The following is a 16244-nucleotide window of genomic DNA, read 5'->3' as shown; positions in this document are numbered from 1 at the left end:
TCTTTTTATTAAACTGATGCTGGTTTTCTCATCGATTAGCAGTTCAATTCCCCCTTCACTCCATCTAAGCTGCATTCAGGCAAAAGCATCACGTTGCTTGCTGATAACAATTATCATCTACGATGACATTTCCCAGTCTGCTGTTTGCAAATCAGTCCAGGTTATCCGAAATCAGATTATCCAAAATCCTTAGTTATCTGAAATTTTTTGGACCCGGAAGTGATGTCTGTTCGACTCTGAATTTTTTTTTTTTTTTTCCGGATAATTAAGGATTTCAGAAAAATCAGAAATTCTCATTTATCCCAAATAATTTTTGAAGCCGAAATGATGTCATATCGCCTCCGGAAATTTTTGGATAACTGAGGATATCCAAAACAATCAGAAATCCTCAGTTATCCAAAATTTTGTCAGAGGCAAAATGACACAGATTGAAAAAATGCTGGAATTTTGGAAAAACATTTGAGTAGAATTTCAAGTTTATGGTGTTGGATTTATCACATTTTGTTCAGGTTGTTTTTTGGAGAGAATTAAATATTATTTCATCTTTACAAAGCCTTCCCTTGTTTGTTGTTGTTACAAGTGATTTGCTGTTGCTACTGGGGTATTTATTTAAAAAATGACCAGTTATTCGAAAATATTATTTATCCAAAATAGGCCCAGTCCAGACCATTTTATATAATCCAAGTTGGGTGAAAGTTATTTTCCAACAAGCAAAATTCAGTTTATAAACAACTCTTAGGAACAGTATGCTTACAAAACCCCTGTACTGTGAGTATATTCTGAAAAATGCATCCATTATTTATTAAAATAGAATTAAACTGTCAGACTTTGTAATTCTAAACCAGTAAACTTAACAAATAGATAAAAAGATCTGCAAGCATTGTATGCTAATGTAATCAAAATGTTAATAATTAACTAAAAGGCTATCCTATAATATGCATACTTGTAGTCCATCAAGCATGCTTCTCCACTGAACAAGTTCTTAGTTAAAGCTTAACCAGTTCCACCTTCTCAGCCTTTTCTCAGAAGCCTTAATTCCCTTGCTGCTCAAAACATTAATATGAGTATTGAATGTGCTCATTGTACAAGCATCCACAATCTCTGGAAGAGGAAACTCCAAAAATCCTTGGAGTGAAGAAAGGTTTCTTCACTCCAATTTCCTATCCTGAGATTATGACTTTTAATTTTGCATTAAAAGAGAAAACATCTTTGATGCTGTCAAGCCTTGCGATAATTTTACTCATTTCAATTAATCTACCTGTCATTCTTCCAATTTCAGAGAATATGAGCCAATCTTCCTCTGAGAAGGATAAATTAAGATTGTTCCCCCATTCAGTTTTGATCTTTTTTTATTTCAGTTTTGATCTTAATGAAATTGTCTTTATATTGAATATTTTATAATTTAAAGCAGATATTTTACCTCTGTGTAGAAAACATTGTTCAAAAAGTTGGTCAATAAAATTCAGATCAGGAAGACATGAAAAATCTGGAAGTTTAGATCAAATAAAATTCTTAATTTGGTAATACCTAACAAAATGTCTATTTGGAAATCAATAGAGAGGGTGCAGAGAAGATTTACTAAAATGTTTCCGAGATTGCAGTATCTAGAATACAAAGAAAGAGTGAATTAGACTGGGACTTTATTCATTGGAGCGTAGAAGGTTGAGGGGGGAATTTGATAGAGGTATTTAAAATTATGAGGGGGATAGATAGAAGAAATGGAGGATGTGAATAGGCTCTTCCCCTTGAGGGTAGGTGAGATTGAAATGAGAGGTCATTAAGGGCAAGTGGGCAAAAGTTTAGAAGCAACATGAGAGGGAGCTTCACTCAGAGTGGTGGCTGAGTGGATGACCTTCTGGAAGTGTTGGTTGCAACAAGGTCATTTTTGTCATTTAAGAAAAGTTGGATAAGTGTATGGATGTGAGGAGATTGGAGGGCTACGGGCAGGAAGCAGCTAAGTTAAGATCACTTAAATCGGTACGGACTAGAGGGGCCGAGCTAGTCTGTTTCCGTTCTGTAATTGTTATATGTTATACATAATGATCCATTTTATTTCAGCTTTAGCCTACAATTTCACTGCTACATACTAGTTAATCAATCCTATTACATACAAAACATTATATATTGCTATTACAATATGAAGGATTCAATATCAGACTGTACATTAATTGGCATACAAATGACTTGTTCTTGAAGTAAACAGTGAATTTTAATTTCTCCTTTCCTTTCAGGCAAGTACAACTTACGCAAGGTAAAGAAACACCAAACTGTACAAAACACCAGGATCCTTATAGAAAGTTTCCAGATGATGCCAAGTTTAACAAAGTTGCAGACTGTGGGAAGAATACCTACAGTCTTCAAGTTACATGGACAGAATTGTGAAAGTCACAGAAACTAGGGAGATTGAGTCCAATATACAGAGGTGAAGCAACAGATTTTGGGAGAAATAAAATTTTAAAAAAAAGCACATTATAAATATTGAAAATGAGAAGAGCATAAATGAATAGTGTAACCTCAAGGCAGAAATTCTCAAAGGCAGAAAGAAAGTTGATAATAAAATATGTGGATGACTGAGGTCCTGAAATGGAAGAACAGAATAGAAAAGCAAAGTGATTGTGGCAGAAGGGATAGAGCTGAAGGAACCACAGTGAAAGAACCTCAAACATTAGGTGGGGCTGGAAAAGGCACAACAACTTTCCTCAACAGATGGAAACCAAAGACGATGACAGCATCACTCTTAAAATTAACATCAGTTAAAAGATTGATATCATAATCCAACGCAATATGTTCCAATTATTTTGCCGTCATAAAAAATAAATTGACACTTCAAAAATTATACTGCAAGTAGACAGATAAATATTGAAAAGGCAAATAATCCCAGCTCAGGTTCTCAAGGCCTATGAAGCATTCAAATCTCAGTCTGATGGGTTTCACAGAAAAATGGGCATTTCAATGCGATTGCTTTCCCAATATTTTCAGTTATTTAGTTCCAATTTCATTAATCCTTGATTACAAGGCATCCTGTTGATCCATTATCAACACAGTTCCAAATAGGAAACCTAGCATCTTAATTTAAGAGATCCTATCATTCTTTCATTTATTAATAGATTTAAGATCCTGGGATTTCCTTCCCAAGTACTGAGCATACTGTGGACGACTAGGGTTGAAAGCTGCTACAGCTTTTCAAACCACCTTGCCAGCCACACTCACACACAAAGAAGGGCAGGGGAAAAAGTGCTCAGAATATCCTCCGCAAGCATCACTCAGCCAACATCAGCACATTGCAAAACTGCACATCCATTGTCAACTACAAACTTCGCTCCCAACTTTTTTTTTCGAGCACGTGACTGTTGAAACGTTTGGTCAATTTCCCTTGTTTCTTGCCCCCCCCCCCCAAAAAAAGTTATTTACATCCCTGATCAGTAACAAGTGAGTGAGATGTTAATTTCAGCTACTGAACTGTTCCTGGTCAATGACATGGTCTGCACTATTATATTTCGATCATTCAACCCTGAAGTGCACTGGAATGGAAATAAAAACAAATAAACTACTGAAACTACTCGGCAGATCACGCAGCATCTGCGAAAGTAAAAACAAAGTTATGATTGAAGCTCCATATTTCAGTAGCGTTGAAAAGTCACTGAAGTTTGCAATAGATTCGAGTTTTCGACAGTGCTTTATCACGACTGGCACCGTTTGAACGGTGGTGGGGGGGCGGGGGAGAGCAACACGCCGCTGTTTGATAGCACCCCCGCGTCGGAATGCGCGGGTGCAGCGCGACCGGCGCCTCCCCGGGCAGCCCCGGCGCGCGGCCTCTCCTCTCTCCCTCCCCCCCCCCCCCCGGTTCAGGTCCAATCGGAAAGCGTCGTCGCCCGGGCTTCGTGCCTCGCGCCCCTCCCTGGCCGCGCGCGTGCGTGGCCGGCCCCTGCTGGTCGGCGGGCGGCGCCGCCGCTGCGCGCGCGCTCTCCCCTCCCTCCCTCCCTCGCTCGCTCGCTCGCTCCCCTCCGGCTGGGGCGCCGCGAGGAGAGAACGAAGGAAGACGCGCGCCCGCGCGAGATTGGGGGGGGGGGGGGGGGGGGAAGAGAGAGAGAAAAAAGTCCGCCGCTCCTTTCCATTACCCCCCCCCCTCCTCCCCAAGACGGGCAGCAGGGGCTCACCTTTCACAGCCCGAGGCTTGGATTGTTTCCGCCTGGACATGTCCAGTCCCTCTCGCTCTCCTGGAAGAAGCCGCTGCTTGGGCGCCGCTGACCGGGGCTCCGAACATCAATCTCTCCAGGTCCCTCTCTCTCTCCCCCCCCCCCCCCCTCCCAGCCCCCTCCCTCCCTCCTGCCCGTTGCAATGCGGCAACTTCAACCTCTCGGAGTGGACTGCGTGTGACGTCTCCCTCGTACTTTTTCTGTGTTGTTGTTCGCCGTGGTGCTAAAACTAGATTTCAGTCAAGTGTTTATCCCCCCCCCCTCCCCCTCTCTCTCCCCCCCCCCTCCCCTCTCCCAACACACCCACAACTTCTTTGCAACTGGTGGATGCAGGATCCAGCCCGCCCGCCCGAAGACCAAGTGATTATTTACAGGAGGAGGGGGCGGAGGTGGGTTTTTGCACGAGGGTTATTCCGACAGGGAAAGAAATGCCGCTGTCCCCCCCTCCCCACCACCACTTTTCTTTCCCCCCCCCCTATTGTTGAAGGTACGATGAACCCCCCCCCCCCACCTCCGGCTTTCGGGGACTGAGCGAGTTTCCTCAGGAATGGAGGGAAGAGAGTGGGAAAAGTGAACAACCCTCAAAAAAGGCAAAGACCCCCGCTAGAAAAGAAACTGAAGAGGGTGGGGGGGGGGGGGGTCTCGACGCGGCAAACTCCCGGCGGCGGCGGGAGAAAAAAAAACTTGGCGCCGGGATCACCTGTTTAGCCTGGAGCCCCGAGAGTGGACGGTTCCGGAGCCCCGAGAGTGGACGGTTCCGGAGCCCCGAGAGTGGACGGTTCCGGAGCCCCGAGAGTGGACGGTTCCGGAGCCCCGAGAGTGGACGGTTCCGGAGCCCCGAGAGTGGACGGTTCCTCTCTCGGCCTGGCGCGCGGAGAGGAAAGGTGGCCGCTTGCTGGAGGAGGAGGAGGAGGAGGCGGAGGATGGGGGGGGGGGGGATGGGGAGGAGGAGGGGGGGGGAGTGCCCGCCGGACGTTCAGTGGGGCGGCGGGCAGCAGCTGCCGCCGCTCCGGGCCATGACCGGCGGTGCGGCTGGGGGCGGCCGGAGCTCCGGGGTGCGGCGCGGGGCGCGAGCGAGCGGGCTTGCCTGTTCCCCGGGAACCCTGCGTCCGTCCGCGCGCCGCGGCTCTGCACCACACACATAATAAGCTGGGAAATTTCAAGCAAGGCCCAAACCCATCAGGACCTCTCCGCGGGGGAGCTTCCCCGCGGGGAGACGCGCCACACGTAATCACGGAGGAAATCGCTGTCCAAGTGCAGAGCACGCATGGTGAATAAATGAGGGGGGGGGGGGGGGGAGTGCGCGATCGTGCCCAAAGCCTGGAGCCCTGGACCATCCTGGATTGGACTGCGCGCACAATAAAACACACAAAACCCTCGCAGGGGGCCTCGTCTGATTTCTCCTTTTCATGCTTAAAAGTGCTGCAAACAGCTCTCTGCCCCCCCCCCCCCTCCTCCTCTCACTCTGGATTGCAAACTCGGCTTCGAATGCGTTCAGCATCGACTTCATGCCAATGCGTGCCCTTGCTGTTTTGTTTTCGCGCAGCAACTGCATCGAAACTATTGCAGAGCTCCCGAAAGAAACTCAATTCGTTTTCACGGCGCCCAGGCGAAAAGGGAGGGGGGGGGGGGGGGGCTCATTTATTGGAATCATGTCACTCAATGGTCGCCTGCAAACTCCACATTTACCGAGGGACAGCGATCCCAAATTGCTGCAATGGACCTCTTAATATTTCAGTGGACGCGAAAATAAAACAAAAAGTCCAGAGCACGATATTGAAGGGCAGTGGAAGGCGCCAGACTCTTGTCCATTTAAGCAAGTCGCTCCTGCTGAACCACAAACTGCTTTAATGTTGCCATTACTGTACATCTCCTTTTGATTCGCAGAAGCAATCTCGCACTCACAGTCTTTAATAACCTAATTCCTACCGAACAATGGAAATTCTTTAGCTTCCAGCACGTAACTCCCTGCAGGGCACAGTGAATTTCAAAAATATCCGTAATGATACAGTGGAATTAAAAGGGTATTAGTGTTAGTAATTCGTTTACATCTAATTATAAACTGATGGAATTATGCCTATGTGGCTAACAAATATAATCGGTTTGAATTTATTTATGTGGATGTGTGTGTGTGCTGAGACGTGGTTAGACCACCTCTGTGATTTTAAATACAATTTTGAAGTGGGCTGGGGAAGGATGGGTGAACAAGGGACAGGTTGGAAGTCCAGCATATTTTTAAAAGAAATTAATAAATTATCCACGTTAATAACATGATTTTTTTTTTCCTTCCCTGTGATCAGGTTGAGCTGGGATACAGGTTGCGAGCATAAAACCGAGTCGAGTTTGTCATCAAAGCTGCAGTAAGTCAGAAGGTGTTTTATTTTGATTTAGTGATTGAAAATCAGATTATTTTTGCGTGCAAAGAGCTGCGAAGTAGTTTTTTTTTGTTCTTGCGATCAGTGCAATGCCGAGCTGAATGTTCGTCCCTGTCCTTGTTGCACTGTGCCTTTTGTCTGGCCAGCGAGCCTGCGCCCTCTCCTGGACGCTCCTCCAGTCTCTGCCATGATCCCCCTCCGCTCAAACCTTGGCGTCTTCGTTGCACTCGCGCTTATTTTTTTAATCAATGCTGCAAAACATCAGGGGGAAATTGCTTTAAAACGCACATTTCTTACTTTGATTCCAATGTGTTTAAAAAGAGGAAATCCCAGCCAAAGCCTCTCGATATTTTCACAGCCTCAAATTCTTTGATTTGCAATATTATTGCCTACCTTGGCAAAAAAAAACCAGTCTGGGGAACCCATCAAAAGTTAAATGTGGAATCGCCAAAATGAATGATTCGCAGCATTGAGCAGGCAAAGGCGAATTATCCTTCGAAATAAGTTCGATTTTTCCCGTTCGTTTTGAGTCTTTTGTTCATGAAATGATTTCCAGCGGTGTTGGATTGATTTCTGCTACCACTTGCAGTTCAAAGACAGCTTTGAGGAAACCATTTCAGTCCACTGATGTTTTTATATTGAACATTAAATTCACATGTTTAAATACGTGCAGCTGCTTTTAAGTATTAAATCTTCAAAAAATCTGCCATACTCGCTTTATTTACAAATGCATGTAAATACCAAACCTGGCATCCTCCAACTTTAAAACATTTCGACAAACTCTGCAGCAACATGTAAATATATTGAATTCAAAGTGCGACCGTTCATCGATAGTGTTTGTGTCAAAGTAAACGTGTTTGACCTGTATAATCGGAAGTCTTGATAATTTGATCATCATTTTTCTAATATACGGAACATGATTTTGGTTCCATCATCGATTTCTAATCTTGACTGAAATACATTTGTTTTCACTGCTTAGTTACATCCACATTCATAAACTTGCTGCAATTAATTAAACTCGCAACTATCAAAAATAAAGCATGAATGTAGCTTTACTGCGATTCTTAAGCTTATCGCTGGAAATTCAAAATATTTTAACATCCAAAGGCAGTGGAGTTCGAATAAAGCAGGTCAATATGCATGTGCGTTTAGCTCACTTTCTCGAAACAATTATTTTTGATTAAGAATTGATCTTTGTCATATTCCCTTTGAATTGGTATTGAGTAAATACACTGTCATCTTATTTACTGTAAATCTCAACCTGTTCAGACGTACTCGCTTTACAAATATAGTTGCCCTTTATAGGGTTTTCTGTGTTACTACTGCATTCCTACTGTAAGAACGGCTCTGATGATAGGAGCTGTTCACTGTGTCGCTTCACAAAGCTGCATGACTCGCTGAGTATTTCCAGCATTTCCTTGCAGATAATCATGTGATGCTTGGTTACAAATATTCTACTTTAAACATCAACGACAAAATAAAGACGCACCCACATGCAAGTTCGATTGTTTGGAAACAATGCTTCATGCAGGGACCTTCAAAGATTGCACTTTTCCCCATATAAAATTAATTAAACTCTCTCCGGTGGTGCAGCACATTGTAAAGGCGGTTTACCTGAAAAGAAATGAACCATGTATAAAATTTAGTGAGTTTCCATTAATTTCGTTTTATTTTTGAGAGATGAGCAGCTGGCATTGAATCGGGTGCTGTTCTGTTTCTAAATAGACGAAATAGTTCATTGAAACCTCAATTTAGATGATCTTTTTAATTTTCTAATCGGGCCAATTCTGTAAACAGGATAAAAATGGGCTGGTGAAGTATCGACAAAGTACTGGATACAAAGAATTCTAATGATCGTCTATATTAAATGAGAAAGTTTTGCAGTGGGTGTTACATGTCAAGATTATACCTTTCATCTGTCTTTTTTTTAACTTTAAAGCAAATTTAAATTCCACTGGCTCCAAGAATTGTTAATTCTAGAGCTATCAGGACGCCACAAAAACCTCCATCATTTGTACCACAAGATAAAATTTGGACTTGAAATAATTGTCTATTTTAAGGTGTTGAAGATGCTTTCATTAATTGTTTGCTTTATTTTAATTTTGCAGAAAATCCCTTGATTTGGTGCAAACAAGGCAAAATTTCATATTGGTGTTGGCGCTGTCCTTTCCACTGCATCTTCCTTTACAATCACCAGTATGATTACCTTTTTAACCTCATTGTACAAGATCCCAAACACACTTTTCCTTGGATGTAATGATTTATTTATACTTCATTCAATTTAGTGCGAGGCATTTGCTTATCCCAAATGGGTAATGCTGAAACCAAACAGAGACAACCTCTGTTCACCAATCAAGTGTAACCCTGAGCTTCCAGTCCCTCTTCGTGTTAACATTTGATCTCACTCTGACAACTAACCCTCGGACTTTCTTTCAATGAAACTCAGTGTAAACACAAGGAGAACCCCTGGAGGAAGATAAAGATTGCAGGGAAGCATTAGGAAGGCCAAAAAGGACCTTCATGACCAGGATTAAAGAAAATTCACTCTTACCTTAGAAACGAGAGGATGTCTCAGGAGAAGATCGGACCACTCAAGAACAAAGGAGGGAATTCATGCTTGGAGTCAGAGGAAATGAAGACTTTGCATCAGTATTTACCAAGGAGAAGGACATGGACAGTGATAGTGAGCATAATGTAGAGAATGCTCATGTATTATGGCATTTTGAGATCGGGAAAGAGGTGGTGTTGGGTATTTTGAGGAGCATTTAAGGTGAACAAGACTCCTGGGCCTGATGGGATATATCCCTAGCTATTGAAAGATGTAAGGGAAAAGATTTCTGGGGACTTGACAAGGATCTTTATACATCCTCACTAGTGTCACAGATGAATGGACAGTGACAAATGTTGAAGAAAGAAAAGGATAATTCAGGAAATTAAATGTTAATAAGATTCACATCAGCGGTTGAGAAACTATTGGAAAGGATATTTAGGAGCAGGATTATAGGATTTATGCACATTTGGAAAATCGTGGGCAGATTAGGGATAGCCTGCTTTGTGAGGGGAAGATCATGTTTTACCATTTTAATTTAAGTTTTGAGGAAGTTACAAATATGGTTGATGATGATACCACGATAGATATTGTCTGAGTGGATTTTATTAAGGCTCTGACAGGGTCCCTCATGGTAGCCTAATTCAAAAGCTGTTTTATGGAAGACACCAAGATTCAATTGATGTCACTCCAAAATTTTCAGAATACTATTCTGTATTTATACCTTCATTCTGTATATTTTACCATGCACTGTAACCTTCAACTACTTTACACCTTTTTACATGTCTTCAAGTCTCACTTTCTTTTCTTCCTTTCTCTCCTTTTCCTGTAAATGAAAATTCGCACAACATCTCTAATAATTGATCAGGGTATTGAGTACAGGAAAGATGTCATGTATCGACTGTACAAGACCTTGATGAGACCACACTTGGAAATTATGCATAGTTTTGGTTATTCAGCTACAAGAAAAATACGATTATCGTGCAAAGGGTGCAGAAAAGATTTGGGAAAATGTTCATGGAACTGGTGAGCGAGTTGGTTGAGCAAAAAAAACTCAACCTACACATGTAAAGAAATGCAGAAGTGCAAACGAAATGTAATGCAGAGAGAAAAAAAATCAATCAAGTCCAAAAGTGAGAGTCCTTAAATGTGTCCCTGATTGAGTTTGTTATTGAAGAGTCTGATGGTGGAGTGGTAGCAGCTGTACCTGAACCTGGTGGTGTGAGTCTTGTGGCACCTCTACCTCTTTCTTGATGGCAGCAGCAAGTTCAGAGTGTGTGCTAGGTGGTGTGAATCCTTGATGATTGCTGCTGCTCTCCAATGGCAGCGTTTCTTGTAGATGTTCTCAATGGTGGGGAGGGTTTTGCCTATGATGTCATCTACATTTTGCAGGGATTGATGTCCCCATACCAGACCTTTATGCAGTCAGTCAGCACACTTTCCACCACACGTCTGAAATTTGCTAGGATTTCTGGTGTCATACCAAACATCCGCAACTCCTGAGGAAGTCGAGGCACTGACGAGCTCTCTTCTCAATGGCATTTGTGTGTTGGCTGCAGGAAAGATCCTCCAAGATAGTGGAAGGAATTAGTGGAATGGATGTTAGAAGGAAAGGCTGGATATCCTGGGACTTTTATCTCTGTATTATTGGAAGCCAAGTGGAAACCTTATAGAGGTATATACTGTAAATCATGAGGGGCATAGATAAGATAAATAATCATAATTTTTCCAGGATAGGAGAATTTTAAATAAGATTTAAGGTGAGAAGGGAAAGATTCAAAAGGCACCCAAGAGACACCTTTCTCACGCACAGTGCGATGGGTATATGGAATGATTGACGTTGTAGAAGCAGGAACAGTTATAACATTTAATAGAGATTTAAATAGTTACATGGATAGGAAAGGTTAATAAGAATATGGACCGATTGAAGACAAATGAGATTAGTATGGTCAGCATTAACAAATTGGGCAGAAGGGCCTATTTCCATGCTGTAAAACTCTTAATACTCTATGACCTGAAGCATTATCACTTCTTTTTCTCTCCACAGGTGCAATTGCATTTTGATTTAATTTTATAAGTAAACATTGTAATTCCTCAGGCTGCTTCAATGTGATGAGATGTATTGTAATAATTGAAGTTTTGTTCATATGTGTAATTTCCAAATTTTACCGTGCAGTATAGATTCATTGCTACTTGAACATGATAGCATATAAAAATGTAGGCATATAAGAGATAATATTTGTTAATATAAATCACATTTTTCCTCATCAACACAGTAAATGACATCTGTATATTTACAGCACCCTAATAGCCTGAATACACCTGGGATTATCTGATCTTGGAAGATAAGCTTAGGAACACCAGGTGTAGTATGTTTCTGTGAGGGGTGCTGGACCAAATGGCAACTCTCTGTCGGTAGACAAAAGTTCATGTATGCTACATTCTAAATGTAGTATTACACCACAATAATGTATATTATATTTGACATTTGCATCTATTGAGCATGCACCTCAAGTTTCCATTTCCTGAAAAAGGATGACCTACATCCATTCCAGTTTTAAGGGGTCTGAGGTGGCAGTGAGGTCAACATAAGAACCACAGATTCTGGGCAGGAGGAACCTTATAGAGCAGGTGGGTAGTTTGTGAGGTTGTGCACTCTTTCCACTGCTTATATATGCTTCTGTGTATTACCGATGCAAGAACGTAATACGATTACTAATGCTTCTTTTCCACTGTGAATTATCATCGACCATAAATTCTCAGGGGTCATTGGGATATTGCATTTGTATAAGCAAGTTCTGAAGACATTTCTGAATGCTTTCTTCATTCTACCACATGATCTCTTCTCAGAGATTGACGGAGCTCAGAGTAAAATATCAGTTTTAGGAGTCTGGTGTCAGACATGCAAACAACATAGCCTGTTGTGCTGAGTTTGTATTTCTATTAGAGACAATGGTGAAAAGTAAATCAAGCTTTATTCAAACTCTGACTTGCAAAGTCAATAAACAGTCCTTCACAACTTGCACAGTGTACTCTACCTGTAAGGAGACAAGGTCATTACTCTCAGATTTGTAGTACCCAGCTCTCTGAAATTCATACTCAAGGTTCCTCCTTTCTTAGTGCTGGTCCTAGGATCCCACTACAATCTGATTCTCATTTAAGTCTCAGAAAATTGATAATTCAACATTCAAAACCAGGTTTCTAGTTAGTAACATATTGAGGAAACAAGCCTTCACCTGCCAAGCCCATTATGATAATCAAACACCAGGTTTGATTTAGTTACAGGAACGAAATACAGTCACAATTTCAGGCCTGAAACATACTTACTTTTACTTTCTGTGGATGCTGCATGACCTGTTGAGTTTCTCGATCACTTTTGTGTGCTGCAGCTGATTGCTTTGGAGGCCTGAGATGGCTTGGAAAAGTCTGACAGTAGGTCTGTTCTTTCTCATCTCATGACTAAAGTCTTAGTAAAGCAACTAACATTACAAATTATTACTCTGTTGAGGAAAAATAAGTGAATGTCACATTAAGTCCTCACATCACTCTGGGTCTGTTCATGCGATTAATCTATCCTGCAGATGCAATCCTTCAATTACATCATTGTCAATCTCCTTGCTTTCATGTTCTTGATGTTCTCAGAGAATGTCACAATTAACCATCTTTGTAGTTGGTAACTTCAAAATATTGGTTCAGTCTATCCCATATTCTGTTCCCGAGTGATTGTTTTCAACTCAATGACTATCACAGTTGACTGAATGCACACAAGGCCCAACATTGAAAAGTTGGCCTGTGGAGGTCACTGACCATTTTGCCTTTAGTCTATTTGGAGGATTTTGAGATGATGTTAGTGATAACTTCAGTGCCTTGAAATTGTTGCTGCCTACCTTCGAGCGGTCATTGGCTTGTTCGTTAAAAATGTATTAAAGGTTTGGCTCATGTTCAACATCTATAAGACAAGAGTCCTCTCCATCCTGCTATGTTGCCAATAAAAACGCTTAACTGATGAAGACTCCAAAAGCTTTACATTTTAAATTGTTTTGCGATTAATGATGAGAAATTACATTTAAAAAAAACCACAGGCCACGTATGCTATTCAATTCCCCCCCCCCCCCCAAAATATACCTAATACAACCAAATTCATCAGTTAGTTTAACTAGTTCAGATATTCATATGTTCAGTTATTCTTGTTTCAATTTTCTTCTCCATGCAGATGAAGATATATAATTAAAGGTTATACATGTTTTAAAATAGATGGAGGAATTAACATGAAATGACTTAATATTTTAAATTTCTCTGAAATACATCTGCCTTTAATGTGAAAAATTTACTTGGAAATCATGTTTGGAGCCTGCTGTTGTTGACATTTCTGAGTCCCCCAATGGTGATGGGCCCAACCTACAAAGAACAGTGGACCATAAAGTGGTTCGCATTTTGTATGTTCTCATAATTTTGGGTCTTATATTTAGACATACAGCTTATGCCACCCAAACCCGATATATTTTTGGAGGGTGGGCAGAAACCAGAGGAATCCCACGCAGACATGGGGAGAACATACAAACCTCTCAAAGTGCCAGACTTGAGCCAGAGTGGGTAGTGCTATTTTTCTGTATGGTTTATGGAATCAATGATGGCTTGAAGCTTGTTCTCCAACTGTATTTTGTCTGCATATTGTAACACATTTGGAATTACCTTGGTTGTGGAATGGAGATGACCCTTTCAAACTGTAGATTAGCTTCACTCCAACAGAAAGCTTGTGGAAGGAGAATTAAAATGTTGCAGCATGAGATGTTGAGAATAGACGAATGTGGGATTTGATCTGGTGTGGATCCATTAGTTAGAATCAGGACTTATACAGCATCATGTAGACACTAAACAAATTTCTGAGGGTACCCAAATTTGTAAAAGATTTGAGAAAAATTCTCTGCCCTCTTGCACAGTAAAGTCAAAGGATGGATTTTAAAAAATGCATCATCTTTATTTTTGGGTGATAAAGATCGTGGCCATAATAATGAGAATGGCCAAGAGGTTGAGAAGATAATTAACTGCAAACACAATTTACTAATGCATCAGTAAAGGTTTTGATCACAAAACACTGGCAAATGGATAAAGTGAACATGCCTAATATTGACCCACAAGTACTGCTAGGAAAAAGAACAAAAAATATCCAGAAATTAAAATCATAACAAATCGCATACATTTCAAACTAGAACATCTTGTTTGGCAGACCTTATTGAATGGAGAGATAAGAGTATTCAGAGGTAATCCAGTAAATGTAATGCGATCATATGCAAATATCAGTGTTGAGATCTCGGCTGTTCACAAGTTCAATTAACTTCACTATTTGCATTTCAAAACTGCATTTTTGACTTTGCACATGATAAAGTGGGGATGTTTTCAATACTTAGGAGGACTGCAACCCATTACAGGACAATATCAATAAATTTTCAGAGTGAGAAATTATTTATCAAGTTCACATTTTGGTGGGAAGAGCAACAAGAACAAAGGAGGTTACACTAGGCGAGGTAGAGAAACAAGGGGACTTTCGTGCAAATACATCATTTGTGCTATAGATTAGTATGGAAATCAAACGAACTCAGCATGAGAAAATTGAAAAATGGGAAAATTACTTTGAATTTGTTAGGCTATACTTTGGAATAATTGCGAGCAATTCCAGTTGCCAAATAAGGATAGAGATGTTCTCGAGAGCATGCAGATTTACAGGAATGAAGGTTGAAGTGTATGAATGTCAAAGGATTGACATTCAGACAGTGTGAAATAGAACAGAAAAATTGGAGTATGATGTGGCTGTAGCAAAGAAACAAATATTCACTACCACAGAGTATTGTTTCATAAGACAAATCATTTATTCTTGTCATTTTCAATACACGTTTTCCATGTGCCCTCCTCCTTTAATTTTCACAAAACTTTATAATTGAAAGGTATGGCAAAAAAATAAAGTTTATTGTGCACAAATAATCAGACCCTGGAAGTCTTTAAGAATACACCAAGTTTCCTTTCTCACTGGAATTTAGAGTTAAAATTGAAGCTCCCTTCTTTCAACTTGCTCCATGAAATCTGACATGACCTCAGGATGTTCTGAGGTGCCAAAGAAATTCTTCTTAAATTTTAAAATGCTGCACCTATTCCATGCAGCTGCTTTGTATAAATGTAGGTATTTTGACATTCACAAAACCTCAGCTACCTCACAAAATGGGCTGATTCATGCTCACAACTACCTGTCCTCCTTATAGGCCAGTTTGTTTCTGACTTCTACATTTTAATGCATGGGCATTGGATTTAAGAAGCCTGTGTATCGGACTTTCTGCCCACAAGGCTCAATGTGGAGTCCAGTACAGTGTAATGATATGCTGAGCTGTCGGATTGCATACACTTCAATCAGCACTCATTGGTAAAACACTGTTGAAAAGAAAATTGCTATTTTCATTTGATGGTTGCAATTACATTGTTAAAGTATTAAATCTATTTCATGTATTACAATTAAGCACAAGTTTAATATATTTAATATTTTAAAAAACTTGAGTAAAATATAGCTATTTCATAACATGCCAAAAAAAAAGTATCCATAGAATAAAAGAATATGTGCAGCATACACAAAACGTTGGCTAAAGAACAAGTAACAGAACTGTGAATGAAAGAAGTCTCTTTTGGATTGGTGGCAAGTGTAAATAGAGCTCACCAGAGATCAGTTTTCGGATCAACACTTTTTGTAATCAGTCTAGGATATGATTTCATAATTTGCAGCCCACATGCAACTTGGGAGGTAGAGTGAACTGTATGAAAATACTAACAAACTATGACAGGAAGGTAGAATAGGAAATAGCTGGCAAAGAAAATTTAATGTTAGATTTTGTTAAGAATGAAGAAGCCACAAAGAAAGCCCAATTCTATGAACAATGCACACAGAGAAATCTGGGAGGACAAGTGGAAGTTCGTTGGAAGATTGAGCTTTTTGAAGGAGAGTACAAGATGAACTACTGATTAATTTTACAATATTGTGCTTAACCACAGCCTGACTATTGTGGTCAGTTGCACGTTACACAATTTAAGTGAACATTTTGAAAATGGTAATGGAAGACAATATACCAGGGATTGAATATAGAA

General features: G+C 40.7%; 1 protein-coding gene and 1 long non-coding RNA gene across 6 annotated transcripts in view; one reads left to right on the top strand and one right to left on the bottom strand.

The window, feature by feature from the left end:
• Positions 1-5454, bottom strand: part of znf423 (zinc finger protein 423) — a 403631-nt gene extending 398177 nt beyond the window's left edge. For 2 of the 4 annotated variants that reach the window (XM_069901631.1, XM_069901632.1), the window contains exon 1: positions 4897-5454. Coding sequence is in view for 2 of the 4 variants with exons in the window: in XM_069901628.1 (XP_069757729.1) it covers positions 4158-4197 (40 nt within the window). In the remaining 2 variants the exon portion in view is untranslated. Of the gene's footprint in view, positions 1-4157; positions 4472-4896 lie in introns of those variants that run through there. The other 2 variants (XM_069901628.1, XM_069901629.1) reach the window with 1 other exon arrangement.
• LOC138744860 (uncharacterized) lies at positions 4090-13065 on the top strand. Of its 2 annotated transcripts, none has more exons than XR_011345817.1 (3): positions 4090-4585; positions 6497-6556; positions 8680-13065. It is a non-coding gene; the product is annotated as an uncharacterized lncRNA (long non-coding RNA). The 2 variants fall into 2 exon arrangements; XR_011345818.1 differs by having other exon boundaries at positions 4090-5080.
• Positions 13066-16244: the final 3179 nt, after the last annotated feature.

The sequence above is a fragment of the Narcine bancroftii genome, chromosome 10 (genome assembly GCF_036971445.1).
Source record: "Narcine bancroftii isolate sNarBan1 chromosome 10, sNarBan1.hap1, whole genome shotgun sequence".
Classification (NCBI taxonomy): domain Eukaryota; kingdom Metazoa; phylum Chordata; class Chondrichthyes; order Torpediniformes; family Narcinidae; genus Narcine; species Narcine bancroftii.
The sequence above is the reverse complement of the archived record's forward strand: the minus strand, read 5'-3'. Positions and strand labels throughout refer to the sequence as shown.